The following is a 25,098-nucleotide window of genomic DNA, read 5'->3' as shown; positions in this document are numbered from 1 at the left end:
TCCAGGTGAGCAGTTAAGTCCTCGATTTTGCTCTTTCTTATTTTTTAGTATAGACATTTAGGGCAATAAATTTCCCTCTCAGCACAGCCTTTGCTGCATCCCATAAGTTCTGATATGTTGTATTCTCACTTTCATTAGTCTTCAGACAGCTACTGGTTTCTCTTACAATTTCTTCTTTGACCCACTGGTTGTTTAACAGTGTGTTATTTAATCTCCATTTCTTTGTGAATGTTCACATTGTTTGGTAGTTACTGATTTCCAGCTTCACTCCATTGTGATCAGAGAAAGTGCTTTGAATAATTTCAGTGTTTTTAAATTTATAAAGACCTGTTTTGTGCCCCAGCATGTGACTTGCCCTGGAGAATGCCCCGTGAGCACTAGAGAAGAATGTATATCCTTGCGTTTTGGGGTGCAATGATCTATATATGTCTGTTAGGCCTAATTTATTTATCAAGTTGTTTAACTTCTCTATTTCCTTGTTGATCTTCTGTCTGGTTGTTCTGTCTATAGAGGAGAGTGGTGTATTGAAATCTCCTGCTATTATTGTTGAAACATCTATCATTTCCTTCGGCTGTGTCAATATCTGTCTCATGTACTTTGGAGCTCCTTGATTGGGAGCATAAACATTTATGATTGTTATATCTCCTTGGTGAATTGATCCTTCAATTAGTATATAGTTTCCTTCTTTGTCTCTTATGATGTCTTTGCATTTAAAGTCTATTTTATCTGATATTAGTACAGCCACTCTTGACTTCTTTTGGTTATAGCTTGCATGGAACATCTTTTCCATCCTTTGACTTTCAATCTATTTTAGCTTTGTGTCTAAGATGAGTCTCTTGTAGGCAGCATTTAGCTGGTTTATCTTTCTTAATCCATTCTGCCAATCTGTATCTTTTGGTTGGTAAATTTAGTCTATAACATTCAAAATTATTACTGAAAAGGCCTTTCTTGAATCCACCATCTTATATTTTGGATTTTATTTGTTAGATATATATATATTCTTTTCCCTCCTTCTCTTTTTATCCTCTGTTTATCCCTTAGTGGTACTCTTCACTTATGTGCCCTCCTCCAAATCTCCCTCTCCTGTCTTTCTTTCTCAACTGGCTGAACTCCCTTTAATATTTCTTGAAGGGCCAGTCTCTTGTTGATAAATTCTTTCAGGATTCGTTTGTCTGTGAAAATTCTAATCTCTCCCTCAGTTTTGAAGGGCAGTTTGGCGGGGTACAGAATTCTGGGCTGGAAGCCTTTTTCTTTCAGGATCTTAAATATATCACACCACTGCCTTCTCACCTCCATATGGTGCCTGTTGAATAGTCTGAACTCAGTCTTATGTGGTTTCCCTTGTATGTAGTAGATTGCTTTTCTCTTGCTGCTTTCAGGATTTTCTCTGCAACATTTGACAGACTGATTAGTACATGTCTTGGAGAAGACCTATTTGGGTATATTCTGTTCGGAGTTCATTGAGCTTCTTTGACTTGTATATTTATGTCCTTTATGAGGGTTGGGAAGTTTTCTCCCATTATATCCTCAACTAATCCTCCTAGCCCTTTACTCCTCTCTTTTTCTTCTGGGAAACCAATGATTCTCATATTTGTGTGCTTTGTTTTGTCCATCATTTCCCTGAGATCCAATTCAAATTTTTCCATCTTTTTTGCCATTTGCTGGTTTTAGTGTTTGAAATCAGTTGTCCTGTCCTCTAGTTCGCTTATTCTTTCTTCTACTTCTTCAAATCTGCTGTTGTTTGTTTTTTATTTGATCTATAGTCTTTAATCTCTGTGATACTCCTATTTTTCTATTTATTTTCTCTAATTCCTCTTTATGCTCTTCTAGTGTCTTCTTGAGCTTCTTTATGTCATTAACCATCCCATTTATTTTATTGAGTAGAGTTATATGAATATCTTTGATTAGTTGTTCCAACTCTGTGCCTTCCCTTTTGTTTTAATTTGTTCATTAGGCAGGGCTATATCTGTCTGCACTGTGATATGCTCAGTGATGATCTGTTGCTTTCACAGCATGTAAATATTGTGATTGTCTTACTTTGGGAGTTCACTTCAGTAATCTAAAGCCTTGTGTTTGCAGGATGGATGTGGAGCAGGGCAGGGCACTGGGGCGGGACACAACAGTGTGGTGATGTTGCAGCGCAGGTTGGGGATACTGTGCTGGTGCCTATGAGCGTGGGCCCCCAGCGGCTAGGGAGGAAGCGAGTGTGCGGGAGCGCAGGCCTGGGCGGCGGAGCCCTGGTGCAAGCGGCTCTGGGCTCAGGCCTGGGGTGCAGTGCACTGGTGTGCGCGGGCCTGGGGGGGGGGCGGGGCCCTTTGTGCACATGTGCAGAGCTAGGCCAGGGGGTCAGCATTGCGCCTGTGTGAGCTGGGGGCAGATGTGCCCCAACTGCGCAGGTCAGCGCTTTCCCAGCGCTGGGGGGCGTGACTGGGGGTGTGCGCATGTGCAGATCTGGGAGAGCCAAGCGCAGAGCGCAGGCGGGGCAGGGTCCTGTATGGGCAGGGGGCCGTGTCGCCTGGGTATGGAGGTCGGAGGTCACAGCCTTTCTGAAATGGCGCCTGCTGGGGCAAGGAAGGGGAGGTGGGTCTCGAGAGGGGCGGGGAGACGGCGCCCGCCCGAGAGAGGCGGTTGGGCTGGGGCAGGCCTGCGCGCCCCCGGGGCGGGGCTGGGGGGCGGGTACGTGTGCGAGGGGTTGGCGGGGTCCCGACACTTGGAGAGCAGGCCGGGGCGGGGACGGGGCCGAGGGGCGCGGGTAGCGCTCCAGCAGCGTGGGGTGGCTGACTTTCTGGCCCGGTCCTGCCCTCTATGTGTCCCGACCCGCCGGGGTCCTGCACTCCGGACCAGGGCCAGCTGTTTGCGCCAGCTGGACGCCGCTGGTCCTCGCCTCAGCGCCTTGGCCGCCAGGGGCTCCCCGGGTGCGGAAGGCTCTCCAGGCGCCGACACCCCGGACTCGCCTTCTCCAGCCGCTCCTGGGAGCGGGGTTGCGCCCAGCCATCCTATTCCGCCATCTTCCCAGTCTGGATCTTTCAAATGGTAAGTTTAGTCCATTAGTATTCGAAGTTATTGCTGTAAAGGGGTTTCTTGAATCCACCATCTTACCCTTTGGATTTTATTGGTCAGATCTATATGTTTTTTCCCTGTTCCTCTTTTTCTCCTTTAGCCCTTACTGGTACTCTTCAATTTCGTGCCCTCCTCCAGACCGCCTTCTCCCGTCTTTTTTCAATGGGCAGAACTCCCTATAGTATTTCTTACAGGGCTGGCCTCTTGTGGACAGATTCTTTCAGGATTTGTTTGTCATTAACCATCCCACTGATTTTTTTTTTTTTTTTTTTTTACATGGGCAGGCACGGGGAACTGAACCCAGGTCTCTGGTGTGGCAGGTGAGAACTCTGCCACTGAGCCACCATCGCACCGCCCCCACTGATTTTGTTTAGGAAAGTTATATGAATATGTTTCATTAATTGTTTTGAAGTCTGAGTCTCCTCTGGTGTTTTGATTTGGTTGTTAGACTAGGCTGTGTCTATGTGCAGCTGCCTATGCTTAGTGATCTTCTGCTGTCTTCACGGCATGTAAATATCTTGATAGGATTACTCGGGATGTTGGTTTCCTTCAGTGGTCTGCAGCTTCGCATTTGCGGAAGTGGGGTGTGGGGAGGGCCACAACAGTGCCGTGACGGGTTGTGGCACAGTTGTATGCGCGAGTCCAGACCCTGTGCTGGTTCTTCCTCGGGCACTCGGGGCCTCCGTCTGGAAAGGGGCGCGTTAGACTGTTTGCACTAGGTGGCCAGTGTCTGGTTCTCTGCATCTCAAGTCTTCTGCTTTTTCAGCTGAGGCCCCCCCATGTGGTGTAGAAGACCCTCCCAGGTCACTTACACCCGGGAATCGCTCTCCTGGTCTCTTTTCTGTCACTTCTCTAGCTATTCTTTGGAGCAGGGATGAACTCGACCTATCCTATTCCACCATTTTCCTGGAGGTTTTCCTTTTCTCTTGACCACTCACCTTTTTTTTGCTTCTAATGGACATCAGATGTTTATTTCCTTCCTCATAACTGTATATATAATGTATGTAATAATAAAAAAAGAATGTCTTGGTATTATGTGACCACCCACAATTCCATGAGAGAAGTGGAGGGTCTTTGTCCACATTTTGTAGGTGGGGGAACAAGGGCTGGTGCCAGCAGGTGATTGGCCCCAGAGGAGCATGATAGCAGGAAACTGAGTCCAGGACCCCAGTTCTAGCAGCTGGGCTCTGAGATATGTCCACACCAGCCATTTTCCATGTTGTTTCATCTCAGGAGAAAGACCCGGGCCTGGCTGATGGAGTGAGTCCTCTCCTGCTCTCCCACCGAGTCCTCCTGGGAGACACCTGGAAAGGAGCTCAGACACCCGGGGAGGGAGCCCTAGTCCCTTCCTCAAGCCAAGGGCTTTGCAGAGACTTAAGGGTGGTCCCTTCTAAAGGTTAATGCAAAGATCCTGCTGGTTACAGCTCATGGCACATGTCTCCTGCAGGCATCTTCCATCCTTGTGATGGGGCGGGGGGAGGGTAAGGAACCTTGCTGAGGCCGCTTAACTGGTCCGTGATACCAGGCCTGTCTTGACAGGTTTGGATCCATCGCCACATCACAGAGCACAGGGTCGGGCCCCAGGGGTCCACGAGAGAGGGGTGGCCAGCGCTTGCTTCTGGACTAAGGTAGGGATTCTCAACTTCAGCACTGGTGACATTTTGAATTATTTTTTATGGGTGGGGGGGGTGGGGGTGCTGTCCTGCCTATGGCAGGATGGTCAGCATATCCCTGGCTTCGACCTACCAAATGCCAGTAGTGTCTCCCCAGTTGTAACAAAAGTATTTCCAGACATTGCTGGGCAGCCTTTGGCAATCAAAAAGCACTCCAGGTTGCAATGGGTAAAAGCTGAGCAGTTCAGGTGTTGCTTTGCCCAAAGCAGGGCCAGCTTTGTGCATAGATGGAGAGGGCAGTAGTTCTCAAAATGCGGTGGCCAAACTGCCTCAGGGGCAGTCAGCATCCAGGGGTTGGAGAAGGGCTACTAGGGTTTTGACTCCTCATGATACTGGGGCTCAGTCCCAGGCCTGGCAGTAAGACTACGTTGATCCCAAACCCGGTGTGTTTGTTAGGGAGATGGAATGATGGCACTCACACCTCGGTGCTTCCCGGGTGCCCTCGGAGGGACCCTGAAGAATTGCAGGGCCCAAGGCTGGCCCAGGCCAGGCTTTGAGGGATCTGTTGGGTGCTGCTGGTAGCCTGAGGAACCCCACACAGTCCTTTTTGTCCTTCACGATGCGAATTGAAATGATCCAGTAGAGAGGAGGCCAAAGGACAATCTCCTCTTCCTATCCGCGACCCCGTGGGGCCCCGGGAACTGAAATGAAGGAACACTGGATCCCGGTCTGGGAAAACGCCTCTAGAATTCTAACTGGAAGCTTAACGCTCCACTCCCCTGCCTCCTCCATTCCCTAGGTTGGCTGAAAATCAAAGAGCAACTGAATTTGGAGCTTTTACTTACTGCTGGATAGAATTAAGGTGTGCAGGTTATAGGACGTGCTTTCCTACTACTATTTAGTGGTCTGTTTTGGGGGTTTTCACATAATCTGAGTATGTGATAAAATCTTTCAATTAATAACTAGGTTTAAGCATTTCAGTCCCATAACAGAACAAGTCTCTTTAATTCCTTAGGTATTTAAGTACAATAAAATGTTAAATTCCCAAGGTAAAAGTAAATATAGCACTTAATTGTAAAAGTTAAATAGTGATTTGCTTTATTTCCTTCTATAAGTGTTTCTGAAATTTAACACTTGTTTTCTTTTAAAATCACCATGAGAAAAAAAAAAAACTTGAATCCCTCACAAGTTTCAAACTATTATTGGCCACAGGTTTTTTCCACCAGGTCTGGTGAAAAGTGGGAGGAAGGGTGTGTGGCTTGCCCCAAGTTGGGGCTGCTGCTGTGAGCCTGGGGTGCGGGGCGCAGGGTTGTGGAGGTGCGATGTGGGGAGCTGTGGGGGTGCAGCTCAGGCAGGCCTTAGAGCGCAGAAGTAGGGAGCTTGTGCGGGAGGGGGGTGCGGCAATGATGTGCACCTGTGCTGGACAGGGGCTTGAGGTGCAGGGGTCGAGAGGTCGGTGCACAAATGCGCCAGGACCCAGCGGCCAGGGTGTGGCTGGGCACAAGCACAAGTCTGTAGAACGGGTCCTCGGTGTGCTTATGGCCCTGTTGTGCGCATGCACGAACCTGAAGGGCGGGTCCTTGCTGTATGCGTGCTTTGTCTGTGGGGCAGGGACTCCGGTGTGCGCATGCTTGGTCTGTGGCGTGGCGTGTAGGCTTCTGTGCACATGCAAAGGTCTCTAGGGCAGGGCCACAGTGTGCGTGCGCGTGTCAGTAGGGGGGGCCCTACTGCTCTGTGCTCCCCAACCCTCCCCACCCCCCCAGGAACCCTGGTGTGCTTGAGCTCGGTCTGTGGGCACGGGTCCCAAACGTGAACATGTGCGGCTTGTAGGGCACAGCCGTGGTGCACTGAGGGGCTTGTGTGCATGCGCAAGTCTGAAGGGCGGTGCCCTGTTTGCGTGGGTCTGTGGGGCGGGGGGCCGGCGAGCGCATGCGCGGGTCTGTGGGCCCCGGTGTGCGCGTGTGCGGGTCTTTGGGCCAGGGTACCCGGCGGCTTGGGTGTGCAGGGGTACCTAGTGGGCACATGCTGATTGCTCAGGTGCAGCCGGCTGGGATGGTGCGGGTGTGCGCCGGCTGGGTGTGCGTGCGCCGGTCTATGGGCCCCAGTGTGCGCGTGCGCGGGTCTGTGGGCCAGGGTACCCGGTGGCTTGGGTGTGCAGGGGTACCTGGCGGGCACATGCTGATTGCTCAGGTGCAGCCGGCTGGGATGGTGCGGGTGTGCGCCAGCTGGGTCTGCCCCCCCTCTCCTCCCCCTCTCCTCCTCTTCCTCCTCCCCCTCCTCCTCCCCCTCCTCCTCCCCCTCCTCTTTCCCCTCCTCCCCCTCTCTTCCCTTTCCTCCTCCTCATCATCCTCGTTTTCCTATCCTCCTCCTCCTTGCCTCCTTATCCTCCTCTCCTTCTCCTCCTTATCCTCCTCTCCTTCTCCTCTTCCTTCTCGACTCCCTATCCCCCTCCTCGTCGTTGTCCTCCTCGCCTCCCTATCCCCCTCCTCGTCGTCCCCTCCTCCCGTTCCTCCTCCCTCTCTCCTCCCTATCTTCCTCCCTCTCTCTTCCCCCTCCTCCTCTCCTCCCTCTCTCCTCCCCCTCTCCTCCCCCTCTCCCTTTCTTCCTCCTCATCATCCTTGTTTTCCTATCCTCCTCCCCCTCTCCTCCCCCTCTCCTCCCTTTCCTCCTCCCTTTCCTCCTCATCATCCTCGTTTTCCTATCCTCCTCCTCCTCGCCTCCCTATCCCCCTCCTCGTCGTCCTCTTCCCCTCTACCTCTCTCCCCCCATCAGTGCACCCTTTAGGGCTCCCGGTATCCCATCTGGAAATGGACCGACTAGGCCGTATGCACTAGCTGGATGGTCTCTGGTTCTCTGCCCCTCAATTCTTCAGCTTTGTAACCAGGCCCTCCGTATGTGGGTTGAAGACCCTCCCAGGTCACTTAGGTCTGGAGTCGGTCTCAGTCGCCCTCGCGTCCCTTCTCTAGCTGTTCCTTGAAGCAGGAGTGAACTCGACCTATTCCACCATCTTCTCAGAACACCTCCAATTTTTTATTCAGCACGCCTTGTCTGCCCAAAACTGGTTGTATTATCTGTAGCATCTGCAGGAGTTTAGTGGCTTGCCATTTACTTGTAGTAAAGAAAACTTAGACCACTGGCTGGAACCGAGCAGTATTAGCCTATGCCTTGTTTTTAAATTCTTGTGAATATGTACCTTATCTGTCTCTTGATTTTGCTGGGCTTCAGGTGTCTCTTGTTTTGGAATCATGCAGTTTGGATAGGGCAACCCAACTAAAGTGTGGCTCCCTTCCTTTAAAGCACTAACTTGTTTACATCATAGAATAGAAGCTTAGTCATTGATGTTGCTAACTAGTTCTAGTCTCTACATGGGACTAGTATGAGCAGGCTTATGACGTTTCAGTAAGAGTAAGATCTCAGAAATTCAGAACCTCTTCCTTCTTTATGAACCTCAAAAACCTCTGGAGTTGCAGGGAAAAGATCCTGGCTTCTCTTGCTGGGGGCACAAGTTAGGCACTAACCTCATCTTTGGTGCTGTCACTTTGTTCCCCAGATGATTCATCAAAATGGCACAACACGGTCAAAGTCCAACACCGAGAAGGGTGTACCAAGAGTCAAGCTAAAGGGCAGGCTAATCTGCAGTACTGAATGTAGGTCCTGATTAACCAAAGGCTCCTGATGTTATTTTTCTGTTTTGTTTTGGGAAGAGCAGAAGGTGGAATTCTTCAAAAGGTCAAACATAGGCTGAAAACCTCAGCCCTAAATTTTTAACCTAGGTAAGAGAAGAATACAGTTCTGCTTATCAGACAGGCTTGGCTTTAGGGAGTGCCGGGGGAGTCTGCATGTAGACCCTCCATACAAGTCTGTCTAGCGAATGAATAAACAAATAAGGGACACAGCCCCTTAACAGCTGTCCAAGTTAAGTACAGGAGAAGAACACAGCCCTTTTCCAGACCACTCCATTCCTCATTATTATTGGAGATGTCTTACTAACACGATTTCCTTACTCTCAGGCAAGATACAATAATTTTTAACTATTGAAGAAATTCCTCATTTGGTAAGAAAATAAGGCATCATAAAGAACAGACAGACTTTTTATAATTTATTTGAGTTATTTTGAAGCGACAGTTACAAAAGTTTTTAATTTTTATAATACTCTTGATAAGAAAATAAAATTTAAATAAAAATACATTCTGAACAATACAACATGGTTACACAAATTGACTACATTAAGTTTTGATAACATTTTTCAAACTGGACACTGTAAAAAGCAATATTTGCTAGCAACATATTAATTTCTAAGTTAGTAAAAATGGAAGTAGATATAGTATCAATCTAGACTGGTAATTTAGAGCGAGTCCTGTATTTTTCACAGACTGTAAGGACATCTAAAGGGTTTTGTAGCGTTCTGTCTTTACAGGGATGTACTGTTAGAACAGATTAAAGGTGCTTTCACTTAAAAAAAACAAAACAAAAAAACCTTGGTTTTTAAAACATGGCATGAATGAGCCTTTAGAATGAAATCAGGTTTCAGAAACAAAATCCACATCACCTTCTGTATAAGTCTGATTTTGACAACCATTACCTGTAATATCAAAAACATTTCTCTGGCAAATAGTTCAATTCGATAAATTTTATTCCTGGGAGTAAAAATCTTTGCTATTGCCCATCTTCTTATTAAAAGATTATTAAAAAACAAAGCTAAACAAAACAAATAGCAGCAAAACAAGTAACAGACTGCCACATTCTCAACAGATGGAAATGGCAAAACTAAGAACCAGAACTGGCATTTATGGCAAGAATTTCCCTATATCATCCTTTTCTTTCCTTCTCAGGTTTTTTAGGGTAAAGTGAGCTGCCATGTATTTTTTCAAGTGAAGAAAGGATAGAAAAAGCAGATAAGGTAGTAAGAATCAAAGTCCTCAAAAGTAATGGCACAGGAACAAGGTCCCTGGAAATAAGTACTTGGTTATCAGTTTAGGATCCTACTAATGTAGTCTCTCATTTCAGAAGACTATCAAAGAAAAATAATTTCACATTACTTCCTTTTAGACTGTGCCATACTGGATAATTCCAGTCACACTGGCTGGTTCAATGTGTGAAGTGGGGAAAATAACTAGACTCCTGAACTCTTCCCTTCACATCAAGAGCTATGTAAACATATGGCCTAAGTCCCTTTGATAATGCTGTGATTTAAAAAATCATAATTGAGGATTAGATATTAGAAGATTATTTACTTTGCCCTAACAGAACAGCAGAGGACTAAAAGCCACTAAAGAGCCAAGGGTGATAGCTGATAATGATAATAGTTCCTTTTCAGGCAGAAGGTATCAAAGACTATAAAAGGAAATTTCAATCTGAATAAATTCAACAATCAGAAATTTATTAAGTAGTTAAAATTTTTCACATTTGTAAATCATTGATGTTTATAGACTCTACAAGTTCATAAAACTTAAAGGACTTTTTGAAATCCATCTTTAAAATGGGCCAGGAGTAATAACCATAACACAGACTAGTACTGATTCTTAAATATGACCAATTGATTTTTACGAGTCATTTAGAGAAATACATTGCTCAGTTGTCATCATTTACAGAAAAACTTTGTGTGCCAAACAGTCTTTGAAAACAATTAGCTAGTAACAATATAATTTGAAAACAATTAGCTAGTAACAATATAATTTGAAAACAATTAACCACCAATAACATAACTTGAAAGATAGCTTATCTCAGGGAAACAACAACAAAAAGCACTAGTAGCTAGACTTCTGTAAGTCACAGTTTTAAACAAACGTGTAAATACTCCAGGATCAAAGTACCACATGTAAAAAATGTTTTGAATTAAAAAAAGACAAAACAAGAGTACCATGGTTTTTAATACTGATGAAGCAGAGTGTATCCCACTTAGCCTGAGGTGGCAACTTGCTTCGACTGATTATTTACATTTCAGGACAAAAGTATATTATTAGGGGGGGAAAGGATTCAACCAGTTGCTTGCCCAAAATCCATTTGGCTCGCTGGCAATACGGAACAGCAATGAAATATAAACATTTTCAGGAAAGCATTATTTTTAGACCGTTAAACACTGATCATTCAACTGATCGTCAAGAGTAGACACTACGGAGTATCTAAAGTGTCATCTGGGCAGTCCAGATTGTTAAAGTGCGCTGAGTGACTGTCACGGTAGATCACAACCTAACACTGTGAGGGCCTCCTCCTGGCAGCCGCATTGTGCCATGACACAGTAGGGACGTGAAGAGGTTTTCTCACCACCTTCTCACACTGCTTGCTTGCTTTGCTTTTCTTTTTCAGAAGAGCTGTCCTTTGATGTCATATTAACCTGAACTCTCAAATCAAGAAAATGAGTACCTGATAGTGAAAACAATGAGAAACTTTAGTGGTCGCATGCTATTTTACCTGCCACTGCTGCTCCCAAAAGTGCACAAGGTGCACATGGCAGCACATGTTCCCTGATTCTTCTATCTGAGCTCTGTTCACACCTTTAACTAGGCAGAAGGTTCCACTGACTTTGAGGATATTCTGGCAGCTTTCTAAAGGTTCTTTCACTGTCCCTACTGTACCAAAGGAAAATCCTTTTTTTTTTTTTTTTCTTTTTTTAAAAAGGAGGATCTAGGTGAACTAAATGGAAAGCTCTGAATTGTCATGGATTGGGATTTTCTAAAAAAATGCGCTGTTGGCAGTATAGAGCAGGCACTAATGGTAGTGAAAACGAGTCCACAACATGGAGTGTCACCAGAAGAGATGATTTTTTTGAGGCATTCTCCCTTTTTACAAAGCTTCTTTAGAATAGGAAGATTGTTTCTATTAAAAAAGAAGTTGCATAAACATGGCTTTGGACACATAAGATATGAAAGGAATCTTAGGTTTCAAATTCTCTAGTAATACATCAATACCAAGATTCCCAAACAGTTAATTTCAATTATTAAATATTAAATACAATGTGAACACATATGACCCTGAAGCCAATGTTCATTATTAAATACTATGGACAGAATATGATGAATTAAAAAACTGCAGCAAAACTAGTACTTTCCAGTTCTTCTGAATCAATTGGTCAAACTCTAAGATGCTTTCCCAACAATTGGATTTTCCCTAGAAAACAATAAAAGAGAATAGTTTTAAATCAAATACAGTTTTTAAAAGCAACAAAGTATCCATTATAATGAATAATTTCCCCTTGATACTCTCTCATGCTGAGCCTTGCTTCATTATTTCAACAAGTAAGCATTTATTTACTGACTACCTACTAAATGTCAGGCACCGGTCTAGAGCAAGGGATACTGTAGTGAACAAAATAGTCCTCATGGAGCTTACATTCTAGTATAGAGAAAATACAATAAGCAAATACATCCGAGATTGTTATTGTTTATTAGAAACAATAAGGCTGGGAAGGGTACAGTGTGTTTGTATAAGGGAGGCATTAGGTGTTGCCGAGGACTGTGACCTCATAAGGAGTCTTACTGGGTCTCCCAGAAAACTGGAACAGAACCAGCTGCAGCCATGCCTATCCGGGTAGAAGATTTTTATAGCTGATTTTTATTGTTCATATCGTCAGTGCTCTAATTCTTAATTCACAGAGTTATCAAAGAATGTTTATTGAAAGTGGTAGGGCCAGGGTTCAGAGCCCCTCACTAGCAAGCTGTGGGCTCGGACAAGGCATGACCTTTCCCGAGTGTGTTTCTCCAAGCACGCCAGGCTGGTGTGGGGACAATGACACAGCACACACTGGTGAGCACTGGTGTTGGCCGGACCTGGAACAGCACCTTCTGCATGCTCAGAACCTTGTTTTGTTCTGGGCAGCCCTGTGTTTCAGGGAAGGCTGGGTACAATCTGGACAAGGTCCCTGTTTCTTATGGAGGAAGCAGCTTTTTCCTGCCTCTGGCTACTATCAAATAAAATGTGAGGTCCTCAACTACTATTTGTCCCTCTGTGAACATAAGGGACAAGCCTAAGCCTAAGGAAGACAGAATTTTTAGCTGCTGAATTAACCAGCCCTAGAAGTTTAGACTTGATTTGTGAGATTAAAAAATTTCCTGGAGTTTAAGCTACTGCTGTTGAGGTTTTCCATTACTTGCTGCTAGAAGCAACCTAAGTGGTACAGAGGGAAAGTTCTATGCAGGTGCCTTGGGGTATAGTACGCTCCCCACACCTGCCTGCGGCAGCCACTGTCACCCACCATAGTCTCTATCTGATATTAAAGAATGAACTAGAAAATACCTCTAGCACTTTCACAGCTGATTTTAGTTATTTATTCTAAGTCACTGTGAAAGAAGGATAAAGAGCAGTAAAAACAAAACCAAAAGGGTACCTAAGTACTTGTGGACTGGATTACAGTGGAATTCCACATTAGAAGTGGTGACTGAAGTACAGCACCAGGGCAGTGAGGTGGCACCAGAGCTATAAAAGACAGATCCTTAGGGTCTGAGTGGCCAGGAGGGTCTGAGTTGGATCTTGAAATAGGAAGGTAAGCAGGAGGCATGCAATGTAAAATATGTTTCCGGTGTCTTAAAAAAATACTTACTTGCTCCCATATTTCGCACTACTTGATCTTTTCTTTCTATACTTTTCGTGAGGCTCACCCAGCTTCTCTATGATGCTTTTTATTTGCTGAATTGTCTTAAAGGTTGTTACAGAATCCTCAATTACAAAGTTAGAATAATCATCAGGCTCTTTCTGTGGTCCTTGATAGACTGCTATAGTTCCACAAGCCTCTGCAATTAGCAATAAAATCTCTGATCAGACGACTAAATTCTACTAATGTAATTAATATTATAAATAAGAATTTTCAAGTGTATCAAGCTGAGAAGATGGTTCCCTTGGCAATAATAGATAACCAAAAATACATGAATTTTATTAATTAGGTTCAGCACATTAATGTAAAACGGTATTTTCACTACATGAATATCTATGAAAAATGCCCACTATGGGGTTTTGCCAATTTTCACGTAAGTAGTATTTTGATAAATACATGAGTACTTTCAACTTTTTGATAATGTCAGAGGCTTGGGCACTGGTAATGGAGGAGCACTGTTGTGTAAAAATAGATCAATTATATATTTACCTTCCATCTTCTGCAGCTTAAGACTACTGTGGGTAAAAAGGGAATACATTCTTTCTGTTTCCCTGTCTTCATCAATATCTATTTGGATCTCTGCAGGGATACCTCTATGGTGAAATGAAATTAAAGACATTAGGAAATTTTTACTTTAACATGTCAAAGACTTCTTCTGGTTTGAAGCTAAAAATAGAATCAGAATTTTACAGAAGGAAACTGAAGTCTAGTCTCATTTAAATAGTTAAATAAAATGGGGTCAGGGCAGGGCAGGTCGTTATATAACTAATCATGAGGGGAATTTTAAAGTAAAATAATTTTCATAGCTTGTGCTTCATAACAAAAGTAAAACATTATTACTTAAGTCTATCACGCTGTAATGGTTGTTTCATACAATTAGAGAATACTAAGCCCTACTCCCTTGATAGCTTCCTCAGGCTAGCACATCTATTTAAACATTATTATTATTTTTTTTAATAAACAGCTTTATTGGGCTATAATTCAGATGCTGTAAAATTCAGTCTTGTAAAGTGTACAATTCAGTGGTTTTAATACATATAAAGAATTGTGAATATGCTAACTTCAGAACATTGTCTTCACCCCAACAAGAAACAACTCTGTACCCATCAGCATTCACTCCCCATTCTGTCTGTAAGAACTGACCCATTCTAGACACTTATGTACATATTATCATACAACATGTGGCCTCGGTGTCTGTCTGGCTTCTTTTACTTAGCATATTGTTTTCAAGGTTCATTCATGTTGTGGTATGTCTCAGTACTTCATTCCTTTTTCATTGTGCGAATATAACCACAGTTTGAAACATCGGTTTTTAAATCAGAAAGACACTTACGCAGTACATGGCTTGCAGCCAAGAGTGCTTTCACTGGCCTCCTGGCAGCAGAGCCAGTGTCCATTCAGGTAGGCAGAAGGATGATAAAAACTGAGCCGGTTTTGGTTGCATCGGCTCACCCTGCAGAGTACATCTATCCACTCGTTGGCTTCGACACAATTATTTGCTTGGACATAGAGAGGTTTCTCGGTATGTATTACTTGGAACATCTTCATAGGCAATTAAAATAAAAAGTTAGTGTCAGAGTCTAAAAACCAACATCCAGAAAACAGAAAAAAGTACATAACAGAAATCTAGTTTCTTTGGCTGAAGAACTGTGTGTTGCTACGGTATCTTATGAATTGTTGCTTTACAAGCAAATTAGTCCCAAGGACAGCACTGAGTTCCCCTGGTACTAAGCTGTACAACAGAATGTAATTTTTAGAAGCCACAGATGTCCAAAGAAAAGGACTACCATATAAATAGATACAAAAGGAAACTCCAGATGGAGGAAGAAGTGTGAGCAAAGGCAAAGCCGTGGGAAGCCATCTCGGTTGGCTATGTGGCTTGTTGGGTATGTGCCGAGTGGTAGCAGACGACCAGGGTGGACAGACAGATTGGCTGTATTATCCAGACTCCAATGCTAAGTTGAGAAATTTGGTAATAAGTAAATATTAACAGAAGTACTTTTAACTTATTAGGCTAGACAGACTATAAATAAAGCATTAATAATAATGGGCAATTTTAAGACTGTTTTAGCTGGCAGTTTATAAACTGTGAACAATTAATGGTAAATACTAAACTCACCTTTTGAAAATGTTTAACTGCAAAGTAACACATGGAAGTTAAGACCTTTACATTCACTCCAAGCCTGGTTCTTGGAGTGAAATCTAAAATCTGTGAAATTCGGGTAGATGGTGATACATTTTTGAAAAAAAGAGTCACTTCATTCAACTATCATATATTGACCATCTACTTATAAAACAGGCACTGTTCTAAGCGCTTGGGCTACAACAAAATATGTAAGACTGCCTAACAGACTCTGCATTAAGGTGAAGAAAGACCAAAAAGAGACAATTTCTGCAACTTACATTTTTCTTGTTGAAAGAGCTCTCTTCAAGTTTTTCCACAGCAAGGATGTTTTTTACTGGAATTGTGTAAATCGCATCTTTTCCTAAGGAATAAAAGAAGGACAAAACTTAAAGAAATAACCTTTATATTTCTGATGGAAACTTAAGTTTTGTTTTGTGTATGTATATATTTTTTATTTCTTCAAGTTTGAAGCTCATTCTCGGTGGGAGTATAAATCTACAGTACATTCCCCAAAACTTGTTTTATGGACGAGGTGAATTTTGATTGTTTTCTATAATGTGACTCTCTTTTAGTTCTTTCAATATAAAATAGAAATATTTTTTAAGCAAAACTATGGGAATAAATTTGATTTCTGTAGAAAATAGGAATGTTACAAAATTTTGTGGCATTAATTAGGAGACTGAAAAAAATACACTTAGCAAAAGGCCTACTTAAAATTTGCTGAGACGTGGAATTTTCTTTCATGGAGCTATTATATGAGCAGTGAATCTGTGTGTAAGTGAATTTTTCTGTTTTTTCCAACCCAGTGTGTAAGGGACTAACACTCAAAACCATGTTTTTAAATTGAAAAATTGCTCATCACTATCCCATATTAGCTGGTCAACAAATTTTAAGAGATGCAGGGGACAAAAGTAAGTATCTTATTCAGTAGAGTAAATCCTTGGCTTAATTTAAGAGTTTGACATTTAGCTAAGGCAATCTGAAGATTGCTAAAGGCGTTCTATAATGAGATATGACATGTTGCATTTTAGCTTAATTTACCTGCGATAGACTGTATTTATGTAGTCATAAACACTACAAGCAAATATAATTCTGACCTCTTCCAATCATTTTGTAATATTCTTAGAAAATCAAATCTTTGTACTTTTTTTCCTGATCAAGCTTTGTTTTAATAACATGTGGATTGAGGTGCTGGAAGTTAAGACCTTTACATTTTGTATCTATCGATAGATTAATGTGAAGCCTTTTTGGCAAAGACAGCTATTTTGATAGACAAAGATTTTCTGTCCTGAACAGAGAGGTTAACGTAGAATTTTTGATAAGCCTGGTTCTTGGAGTGAAATCTAAAATCTGTGAAATTCGGGTAGATGGTGATACATTTTTGAAAAAAAGAATCACTTAATTCAACTATCATATATTGACCATCTATTTATAAAACAGGCACTTTTCTAAGCACTTGGGCTACAACAAAATATGTAAGACTGCCCAACAGACTCTGCATTTAGGTGAAGAAAGACCAAAAAGAGACAAATAAATAGAAGGTAGTGGTGAATGCTACAATGAAAATAACCTGGGTGAGGTAGGGTAGAAAGTAGTTTGGAAGTTACTTCAAATTGGGTGGTTAGGGGAAACTTTTCTGAGGAAATGGCATTTAAATTCAACAAGTATAAATGATAAATGCAGGGAATGTAAGAAAAGACCATAAGCGGTCTACAAGTAGACAGATGAGATTTACTGAGGGTGGGGAGAGACCTGAAGGAGGCCAGAGCAGGGGCCGCATGCAGGAGGAGGCTGGGCAGGAGCAGGAGTGGTCAGAGGGCAGCTCAGTCAGAGTCGGCGGGTGGGCGGGCAGCCAGCACGGGGGGCATTCAGAAGGACGTCAAAGTGACAGGTTGGCCAACATCTGCCACGGCAGCCAGTGAGCCTCTGTCAGCCCCGCTCTGGCTTGAGCTCAGCTGTGAGCCCCAGAGAGGAGGTGCAGGCAAGAGCAGTGCTGGGCAAGGAGAGCGCCCACACCCAGGGGACTTGCACCACTGCCCCTCCTCCTCCCCTCCCCTCCCCTCCCCTCCCCATCACTAGAAGTAAGCTACCATCCCTCAAGGAGCAAGTGTAAAAGGATTCTAAAACACAAAGAAAAGCAAGTCAGTAAACGTGTCACAAAACAGATGAGGAAAATCAGCACTCTGAAGGAGAGGCACACGTACAGCAGAGAATAACCTACAAGGAAATCAGGGGCATAAATGGTCTTTTATTTCTTTTGCTCATCTTATTGCATTGGTTTACAACCTTCAGTACAACAGTGAATAGAACTCACCAATGTGTATAATCCTTGATTTCCTCAACTTAGCTACGATGTTAGCTGTAGGTCCTTAAATATATCTCTGATCACACTAAGAAAAATTTCCTTCTAGACTTTGCTTTGAGTTTTTTTTCTTTTTTTTTTAATCAGACAGGCATTTAATTTTGTCAAACACTTCTAAAGTTGATGAGATGACCACATGGCTTTCCTCCTTTATGTTAATATGATGAATTATGTAGCTTGATTTAAAAATATTTGTTTTCATTTTCATTTGCCTCAAAATATTTCCTAATTTCCCCTGTGATTTCTTTTGTGACCACTTAAAAGAGTGTGTTAATTTCCCTATACTTGTGAATTTTTCATGTCTACTTGTTATTGATCCATAGCTTTTATTTTATTGTGGTCAGAAAACATCCATCATATGATTTCAGCATTTTTGGGTTTCCTATGACTTTTTTGTGACATATGATCTCTCTTAAAGGACCTATGTGCACTAGAGAAGAATGTGTATTCTTCTACAGTTGCGTGGAGTGTCCTGTATGTATGTCTGTTATGTTTAGTTGGTGTGCTGGTTTGAATCTGTGGTGCACCCCAGAGGAGCCATGTCTTTTGGTCCTCATTCAGTGTTGCTGAGTGGAAGCATTGGTTGTTCCCATGGGGATGTGGCTCACCCAGTTGTGGGTGGTAACTTTTGATCAGATAGCTTCCATGAGTTGTGACTCCACCCATTAATCCTTTAAAAGAAGAAACATTTTGGAGAGAGTCCCTTTTGTAGAGCCATAAGAAGCCAATGGATACTGCCATGTTGAACATTGTTGAGAGAAATGTTGAATGTCATTGACCTTCTTGAACCAAGAATGCCTTAGATTGGACCCTGGATGCCTTAGATTGGACGTTTCTATAGACTTGTTTTAATTGGGACATTTTCTCAGCCTTAGAACTATAAACTAGAACTGTAAACTTATTAAATCCCCCCTTTTAAAAGCCATTCTGTTTCTGGTATATTGCATTCTGGCAGCTAGCAAACTAGAACAGTTGGTTTATAGTATCGTTCAATTTCTCTGTTGCCTTACTGATCATCTCTCTAGAAATTCTATCCATTATTGAAAGTGATGTAGTGAAGTTTACTACTATTAGTGTAGAAATGTCTATTTTTTCTTTCTAATCTGTCAATATTTGCTTCATATATTTTAGGGCTCTGCCATTAGGTGTGTGTGTGTGTGTATATATATTTATAATTGTCATGTTTTCTTATTGAATTGACTGCTTTATTAGTATATAGTGACCTTTTCCCTTATAACAGTTTTTGATGTATAGTCTATTTTATCTGATACCCCAGCTCATTAGTTTACTATTTGTATGGTATATGTTTTCCATTCTTTCACTTGCAATCTACTTCTGTCTTTGAATTTAAAGTACTTCTTTTGTAAATAGAATATGGCTGGGTCATCATCTTTTATTCATTCATTCTGTCCATCTCTGCCTTGTGACTGGAGACTTTTATCCATTTACATTTAAAATGACTACCTATAATGTAAGACTTTATTCTGCTGTTTTGCTATTTGGTCTTTTATGTCTTACAGGTTTTTGTCCCTCAATTCTTTTGTTAATGATTACTTTCATTTTTATCTGACTATTGATAATATACCTCTGTGAGGCCCTTCTTATTTCTTTATATATGTTTCATATTTTAACTTTGCGCTTACCATGGGACTGAAATTTAACATGTTTAATGTGTAAAAGTCATGCTTGATTTGATACCAGCATAACTTCAATAACATACACTATACTGTTCCTATACCCCTCCATACCCCCATCTTTTCATTGTACCTGCTACAAATTATATTTTTGTATACTGTATATCCGAAAACATAATTTATCATTATATGTATTTGTATTTTAGACCTGTAAGAAGTAAAAATTGGAGTTATATACCAAAAATACAATAGTAATGTATAATAGTATATTTTCTACATGGTTATCTTTACCAGAGGTCTTTATTTATGCTGCTGAGATCAACTGTCCAGTATCTTTTCCTTTCAGTCTGAGGAACGCACTCCCTCTAGCCTCTAGTCTTGCTTGTAGAGCAGTTCTAGTAGTGACAAACTCCCTCAACTCTTGTTTATCTGGGAATACTTAATCTCAACTTCAGTTTTGACACAGTTTTGCCAGATACAAAATTCCTAGTTGGCATTTGTTTTCTCTCAGCACTTTAAATATTTCATTCCACCACCTTCTTGCCTCCCTGGTTTCTGCTGAAAAAATCAGCCCCCAATCTTACTGGGATTCCCTTGTACATAACATGTTGGCTTTCTTTTGCATCTTTCAGATCTCTTTTTTTCCTTAGCATTTGACAGTTTGACTGCATGTCTGCATGTGATTCTCTTTGAGTATATTCTATATTCTGTTTGTGGTTAGTTGGACTTCTTGAATATGCATATTCATATATTTTGCTAAATTTGGTAAGTTTTCTGCCATTATTTCTGTGAATAGTCCTACTTTCTTTCCTTTCCTCCTGGAACTTCCATAATGCATATAGAGGGCGCTTACGCTCTGTTCACTTTTTTTCATTCTCACCTTGAATTATTTCAGCTGTTTTGTCTTCAAGTTCATTGAGTCTCCTAATTCCAGTCTGCTCCTGAAATACTCTAGGGCACTTATTATTTCAGTTATTGTGGTCTTCAGCTCCAGTATTTCTGCCTGGTTCCCTTTCCAATTTCTCTTTCTTTACTGACATTTTCATATTGTTTATTCATTGCTTTCCTGATATCCTTTAGTTTTTTCTCTATATTTTGCTATATCTCCCTGAGCATATTGAGGGTCCTTTTTTTTTTTAAAGTCTTTGCCCAGTATTTTCAAAGTCTGGTATTCTTCATTGATAGTTTCTGGATTTTTATCTTGTTCCTGTGGGACGTGCCATTCTTTCCTGTTTCTTTGTCTTGTAATCTTTTGTTGCATGGTGTACATTTTACTATTTTAAAGTGTTAATTCTGAACACTAGTCCCTGAGCTGTTTCTTGAGTTTGTACCCAACTAGTGATATGACTAGTTGGTTTTCTTGAGTGCCAGGAGCTAAAAAAAGAAACAAACCAATGCAAAAAATACCTTTCATAGTCTTCATAAACTGACTCTGTGTTGGCTGTTGCTCTCCTTAAAGTTTAGCCATTTTATCAAGAGAATCAGCCTGAGGCACATTGAGGTGTAGGGTCTTCTCAGGCTTTCCTGAACTTGTGCTTGCTCATGACCTTAGGAATTCCCCTGTTCAAATGCCCCCTCTCTACTCTCTATGAAATAGACTCTCTCCCCCTTCTGAATCCTCAAAAGTCTATCACATGACTTAAATAAAGCAGGTAATCCTTTGCCCCAGGCCACCTGGACTTAATTGTTTCTTACAATGCTTTGTTATCCACTAAGCCTCTTAGGCCTGCAGGGTAAGTCCTGGGAGGGAAGCCAGGTAGCTGGTCCCTGGGTTCAGTCTTTCAGGCTGCCACTGGACTGGCACCAACATATGGTACTTGACTACTTTATTCTGCTCCCTGTGGAACAGAGCCAGGGACCCCCAATGGAGCACAGACTGGCTCTACACTGTGCTGGGGAGGGGAGCAAGACAGCAGTAATGGTGCCTAGAGCGTCTTTAAAGCTATGTTTTCTTGATTTGGCACTTACCCAGTTACTGCAACCCTTTAACTGTTCTTCAGAGTTTTGAGGAAGAACCTCTGCTAGTTGTTCTAAGATTCTATGGGGAAAAGCACTGTGGAGTTTGTTACCGCCATCTTCATTCACCAGAAGAGAGAGATCCTAATGGTGTCTTCTGAAGTACCAATGTTTTGAATTTTGATGATGTTCAATTTATTGTTTTCTTTTATAGATAATGCTATCATATTTAAGAAATCTTTGAGTAACCTGAAGGCTTGAACATCTTATTGCCTAATATAAATATTTAAAGTGATGGGTGGGCCATGGTGGCTCAGCAGGCAGAGTTCTTGTCTGTCATGCTGGAGACCCAGGTTTAATTTCCAGTGCTTGCCCATGCAAAGAAAAAAAAAGTTTAAAGTGATTAATTTCCCTTTAAGTATTTCCACAAATTTTTATACTTGTTGGGTTTTCATTATTATTAGGTTCAAAATAATTTCTAATCCCCTTGTGAACTCTTCATTGGCAATGGGTTATTTTTAAGTGTGCACTTAATTTTCAAATATTTGAGTTTTTTTTCTATACACATTACTATTACTTCACTTGTGACTAGACAATAGTCCGCACATCAGCCTTTTGCATTTACTAAAGCTTATAGCCCAGTATATGGTCTACTTTGGTGAATATTCCATTTGGATTAAAAGAGAATACGTATTCTGCAGCTGTTTGGTATAGTGTCCATGAATATAAATTAGGTCAAGGTGATTGATAATGTTGTTCCAAATTCTGTTTTGTCTAGTTGTTCTATCAGTTACTGTGAGAAGAGTGTTAAGATATTCAACTATGAATGTGGATTTGTTTATTTTTCCTTAAAATGCCTCAGGTTTTATCCTGTTATTAGTTATGTACACACTATCACTGTGAAAAGTGGGTCCCTATATTTGGTAAAGCCTGTTTTGAGGTCTATCTTGTCTGGAATTGCTACTGCTGTTTACATCACACCTTTCTGTCCACCTAATTACTTTCAACCTGTCTGTGGTTTTATATTTCAAGTACATGTGTTCTAGAAGGTATATAATTGAATTTTGTGTTACATTTGGTCTGACTGTTGCTGGCTCTTAAACATAATGTAATCCCATTTACATTTATTCTAATTATTTCATATGTTTAGGTTTAAGCTATCATTTTTCTATTTACCCTAAATGCTTTTTGTTCCTCAGTTCTTTCTTTTCTCTTTTTATTTGTTTAAAACAATTTTTGTTTTTCTTTTTACAGGGCAACAGAGATGGGTTACCCATAGCTCACCATTTATGTCTAGTTTTTGTTGTATAGATTAAAATATACAGCCTTAACAACCATCTATTTAGGATTGTTTGTTACAAAATAAAATATAACACCCTTGCTATATAATATAATTGGATTTACCCCATTCCTTTCCTTTTTGATAAAATTGTCATGTATTGCATATCTGTATACATTAAAATCCCTACAATTCAACGTTAGGAGTTTTGCATTAAAGAATCAATTGTTTTTTAAAGAAATTGAGGAGAAAAAAAGTATTTTTTTACCCACATATTTACCATTTCCAGCACTTTTCATTACTTCCTGTAAATCTGAATTTCCATGTGATAGTGTTATTTCCTTTCAGTACAAAAATTTTCCTTTACTATATCCTATAGTGCAGGCCTGTTGGCAGTGGAGTCTCTTGGCTTTCATTTATCTGAAGGATATTTTTTCATGTTTGAAGGAAATTTCCACTGGAATTCTGGGTCGAGAGTTTTATCCCTTTAAAGCTGTTCCACTGCTTTCAGCTCTGGCTGCTTCTTAGGGGAGGTCAGCTGTTGACTGTACTGCTGGTCCTCTGCTTTCAAGACTTGTCTTTGATTATTGTGTGTAAATGTGGTTTTCTGTGTTTATTGTGATTGTCATTCAATGAGCTTCTTGGATCTATAAGATATTTTTCAGCAAATCTGGGAAATTATTTATATATATAAATATATATAGTATTTCTTCAAATATTTTTTCTGACCCACTCTTTTTACTCTCTTTAGGGACACCATCCATGCATATATTAGACTGCCTGTTACACAAGTCACTGAGGTTCTGTTTTTTCCTGTGTTTTTTTTCTCCAATCTTATCCAAGATTGGGTAATTTCCATTCATCTTCAAGGTCAATGACTCTTCGGTATCCTCAATCTGTGGTTAAGTCCATTCACTTAATTTTTAATTTCAGATATTATACTTCTCAATTCTACAATTTCCATTTAATTGCTTTTAATAGTTTCCTCTTGTTTTTGGCTGAGACTCCCCATGTCTTTACTCACTATGAGTATCTTTTCTATTACGTCCCTGAAATAGTTTCAATGGCTACGTTAAAGTCCATGCCTGTTAATGCTAACACATAGATGATCTAGGAGTCTACTTCTGATTTTTTTTCTGAGCCATATTTTCTTGTTTCGTCTCGAGCTGGTTATTGTTGTGTACTGGGCATCATGGATGAAACATTAGAAAGGCTTTGGATTCAGTTACCTTCCCTTGAATAGTTGTAATGTTGGCTGATTATCTTGATGCTTGGTTTTATATTTTGTTATGAAAGTTCTGTTTTAGTTTTGCCTTTAGGATAAATTCTTAATGTTAGAACATAATTTTTACTCCTAGGTTTTAGACTAAGTTCCTCTAAATTGGCAGAATTAAAATTCTAAACTCTGTCTCCCCTAAGAAGGGCAAAAACTGAACTCTCTGCTCATCTCTTTTAATCTTTCAGCTGTTGCTTTTTTCCTAGCCCTTCTGGAGTTCCTCTTGCATGAAAAGTTCAAAAATCAGCTAAGAATTTCAGGATCACTGGTATGCAGATTGGATGTTCTGGGTGTCTTCTCTATTTCTAGGCTTTCAGGCCGCACTGACACCTGAAATGAATAAGCCTGTGGCTTTCTGCTTGAATTTTAGCCAGCTGTCAGAGTCAGGTTCATGTGTCAACTTGGCCAAGTGGTGGTACCTGTTAGTCTGGTTGGGCAAGTGCTGGCCTGTCTGTTGTGGTGAGGACATTTCATAGAGTTAAATCATGATCATGTCAGCTACATCCATAGCTGATTCCATTTGTAATCAGCCAAAGGGGAGTATCTTCTGCAATGAGTGATGCTTTATCTAATCACTGGAAGCCTTTTAAGGAGGATTCAGAAGAGACAGGCTCTATTCCTGCTTCGGCTGACGAGCCTCTCCTGAGTTCATCCAGACCCTCCATCGGAACTGTGGGTTTCACAGCCTGCCCTGCGGATATTTTGGACTCTGCGTTCCCGTGGTCATGTGAGACACTTTCATAAATTATTTGTGAGTGTTCCCTGTTGATTCTGTTTTTCTAGAGAAATCCTAACTAATACATTTTGGTACCCACCTAACACTAAATTCTGGGCTTTCAGTGTAACAGCTGTATAAACGTAAATCTCACCCAGGATCATCTCTTCTTCAAGGGTCAAATCCTTCAAAGAGCTGTTTCATAAATTCTATCCAAAGCTTGTTATTTATGAGCAGAGTAGTCTAATACAAGCTTCTCTTCTTCTGATACCCTTAGTCTGTTATTACCAGAACTCTTATTATTAAGAAAATCTGTTTCTTAAAAGGAAAATTTATCTTTCCAGTTGCTCAGTCTCAAATCCTTGGCATCCTGTCTCACTCGCTTCTTTCACTCCTGATGCCTCACTGTCTATAAGTCCTGCCAACACAGTCTTCCAAACAGACCTGAAACCTGAACGTGACCCTTTCACCACCTCTACTGCTACAGACTA

The 25,098-nt window shown here is 41.3% G+C and overlaps 2 protein-coding genes across 11 annotated transcripts in view; one reads left to right on the top strand and one right to left on the bottom strand.

Moving 5' to 3' along the window:
• Nucleotides 1–2,489: 2,489 nt before the first annotated feature.
• LOC143657668 (uncharacterized) overlaps nt 2,490–25,098 on the top strand; it is a 130,496-nt gene continuing 107,887 nt past the window's right edge. For 5 of the 9 annotated variants that reach the window (XR_013162941.1, XM_077130292.1, XM_077130291.1 and 2 more), the window contains exons 1-3: nt 2,490–2,580; nt 2,845–3,033; nt 4,600–4,688. Coding sequence is in view for 8 of the 9 variants with exons in the window: in XM_077130292.1 (XP_076986407.1) it covers nt 2,495–2,580; nt 2,845–3,033; nt 4,600–4,687 (363 nt within the window). In the remaining variant the exon portion in view is untranslated. The other 4 variants (XM_077130296.1, XM_077130294.1, XM_077130290.1 and 1 more) reach the window with 4 other exon arrangements.
• RASA2 (RAS p21 protein activator 2) overlaps nt 8,742–25,098 on the bottom strand; it is a 125,321-nt gene continuing 108,964 nt past the window's right edge. For both annotated transcript variants that reach the window (XM_077130287.1, XM_077130288.1), the window contains exons 20-24: nt 15,664–15,746; nt 14,594–14,802; nt 13,750–13,853; nt 13,210–13,399; nt 8,742–11,780 (exon numbers count right to left, since the gene is read on the bottom strand). In XM_077130287.1, the coding sequence (XP_076986402.1) occupies nt 11,750–11,780; nt 13,210–13,399; nt 13,750–13,853; nt 14,594–14,802; nt 15,664–15,746 (617 nt within the window). In that variant the 3' untranslated portion in view covers nt 8,742–11,749. The remainder of the gene's footprint in view (nt 11,781–13,209; nt 13,400–13,749; nt 13,854–14,593; nt 14,803–15,663; nt 15,747–25,098) is intronic.

Source organism: Tamandua tetradactyla, chromosome 15 (genome assembly GCF_023851605.1).
Source record: "Tamandua tetradactyla isolate mTamTet1 chromosome 15, mTamTet1.pri, whole genome shotgun sequence".
Taxonomy (NCBI): Eukaryota; Metazoa; Chordata; class Mammalia; order Pilosa; family Myrmecophagidae; genus Tamandua; species Tamandua tetradactyla.
The sequence above is the reverse complement of the archived record's forward strand: the minus strand, read 5'-3'. Positions and strand labels throughout refer to the sequence as shown.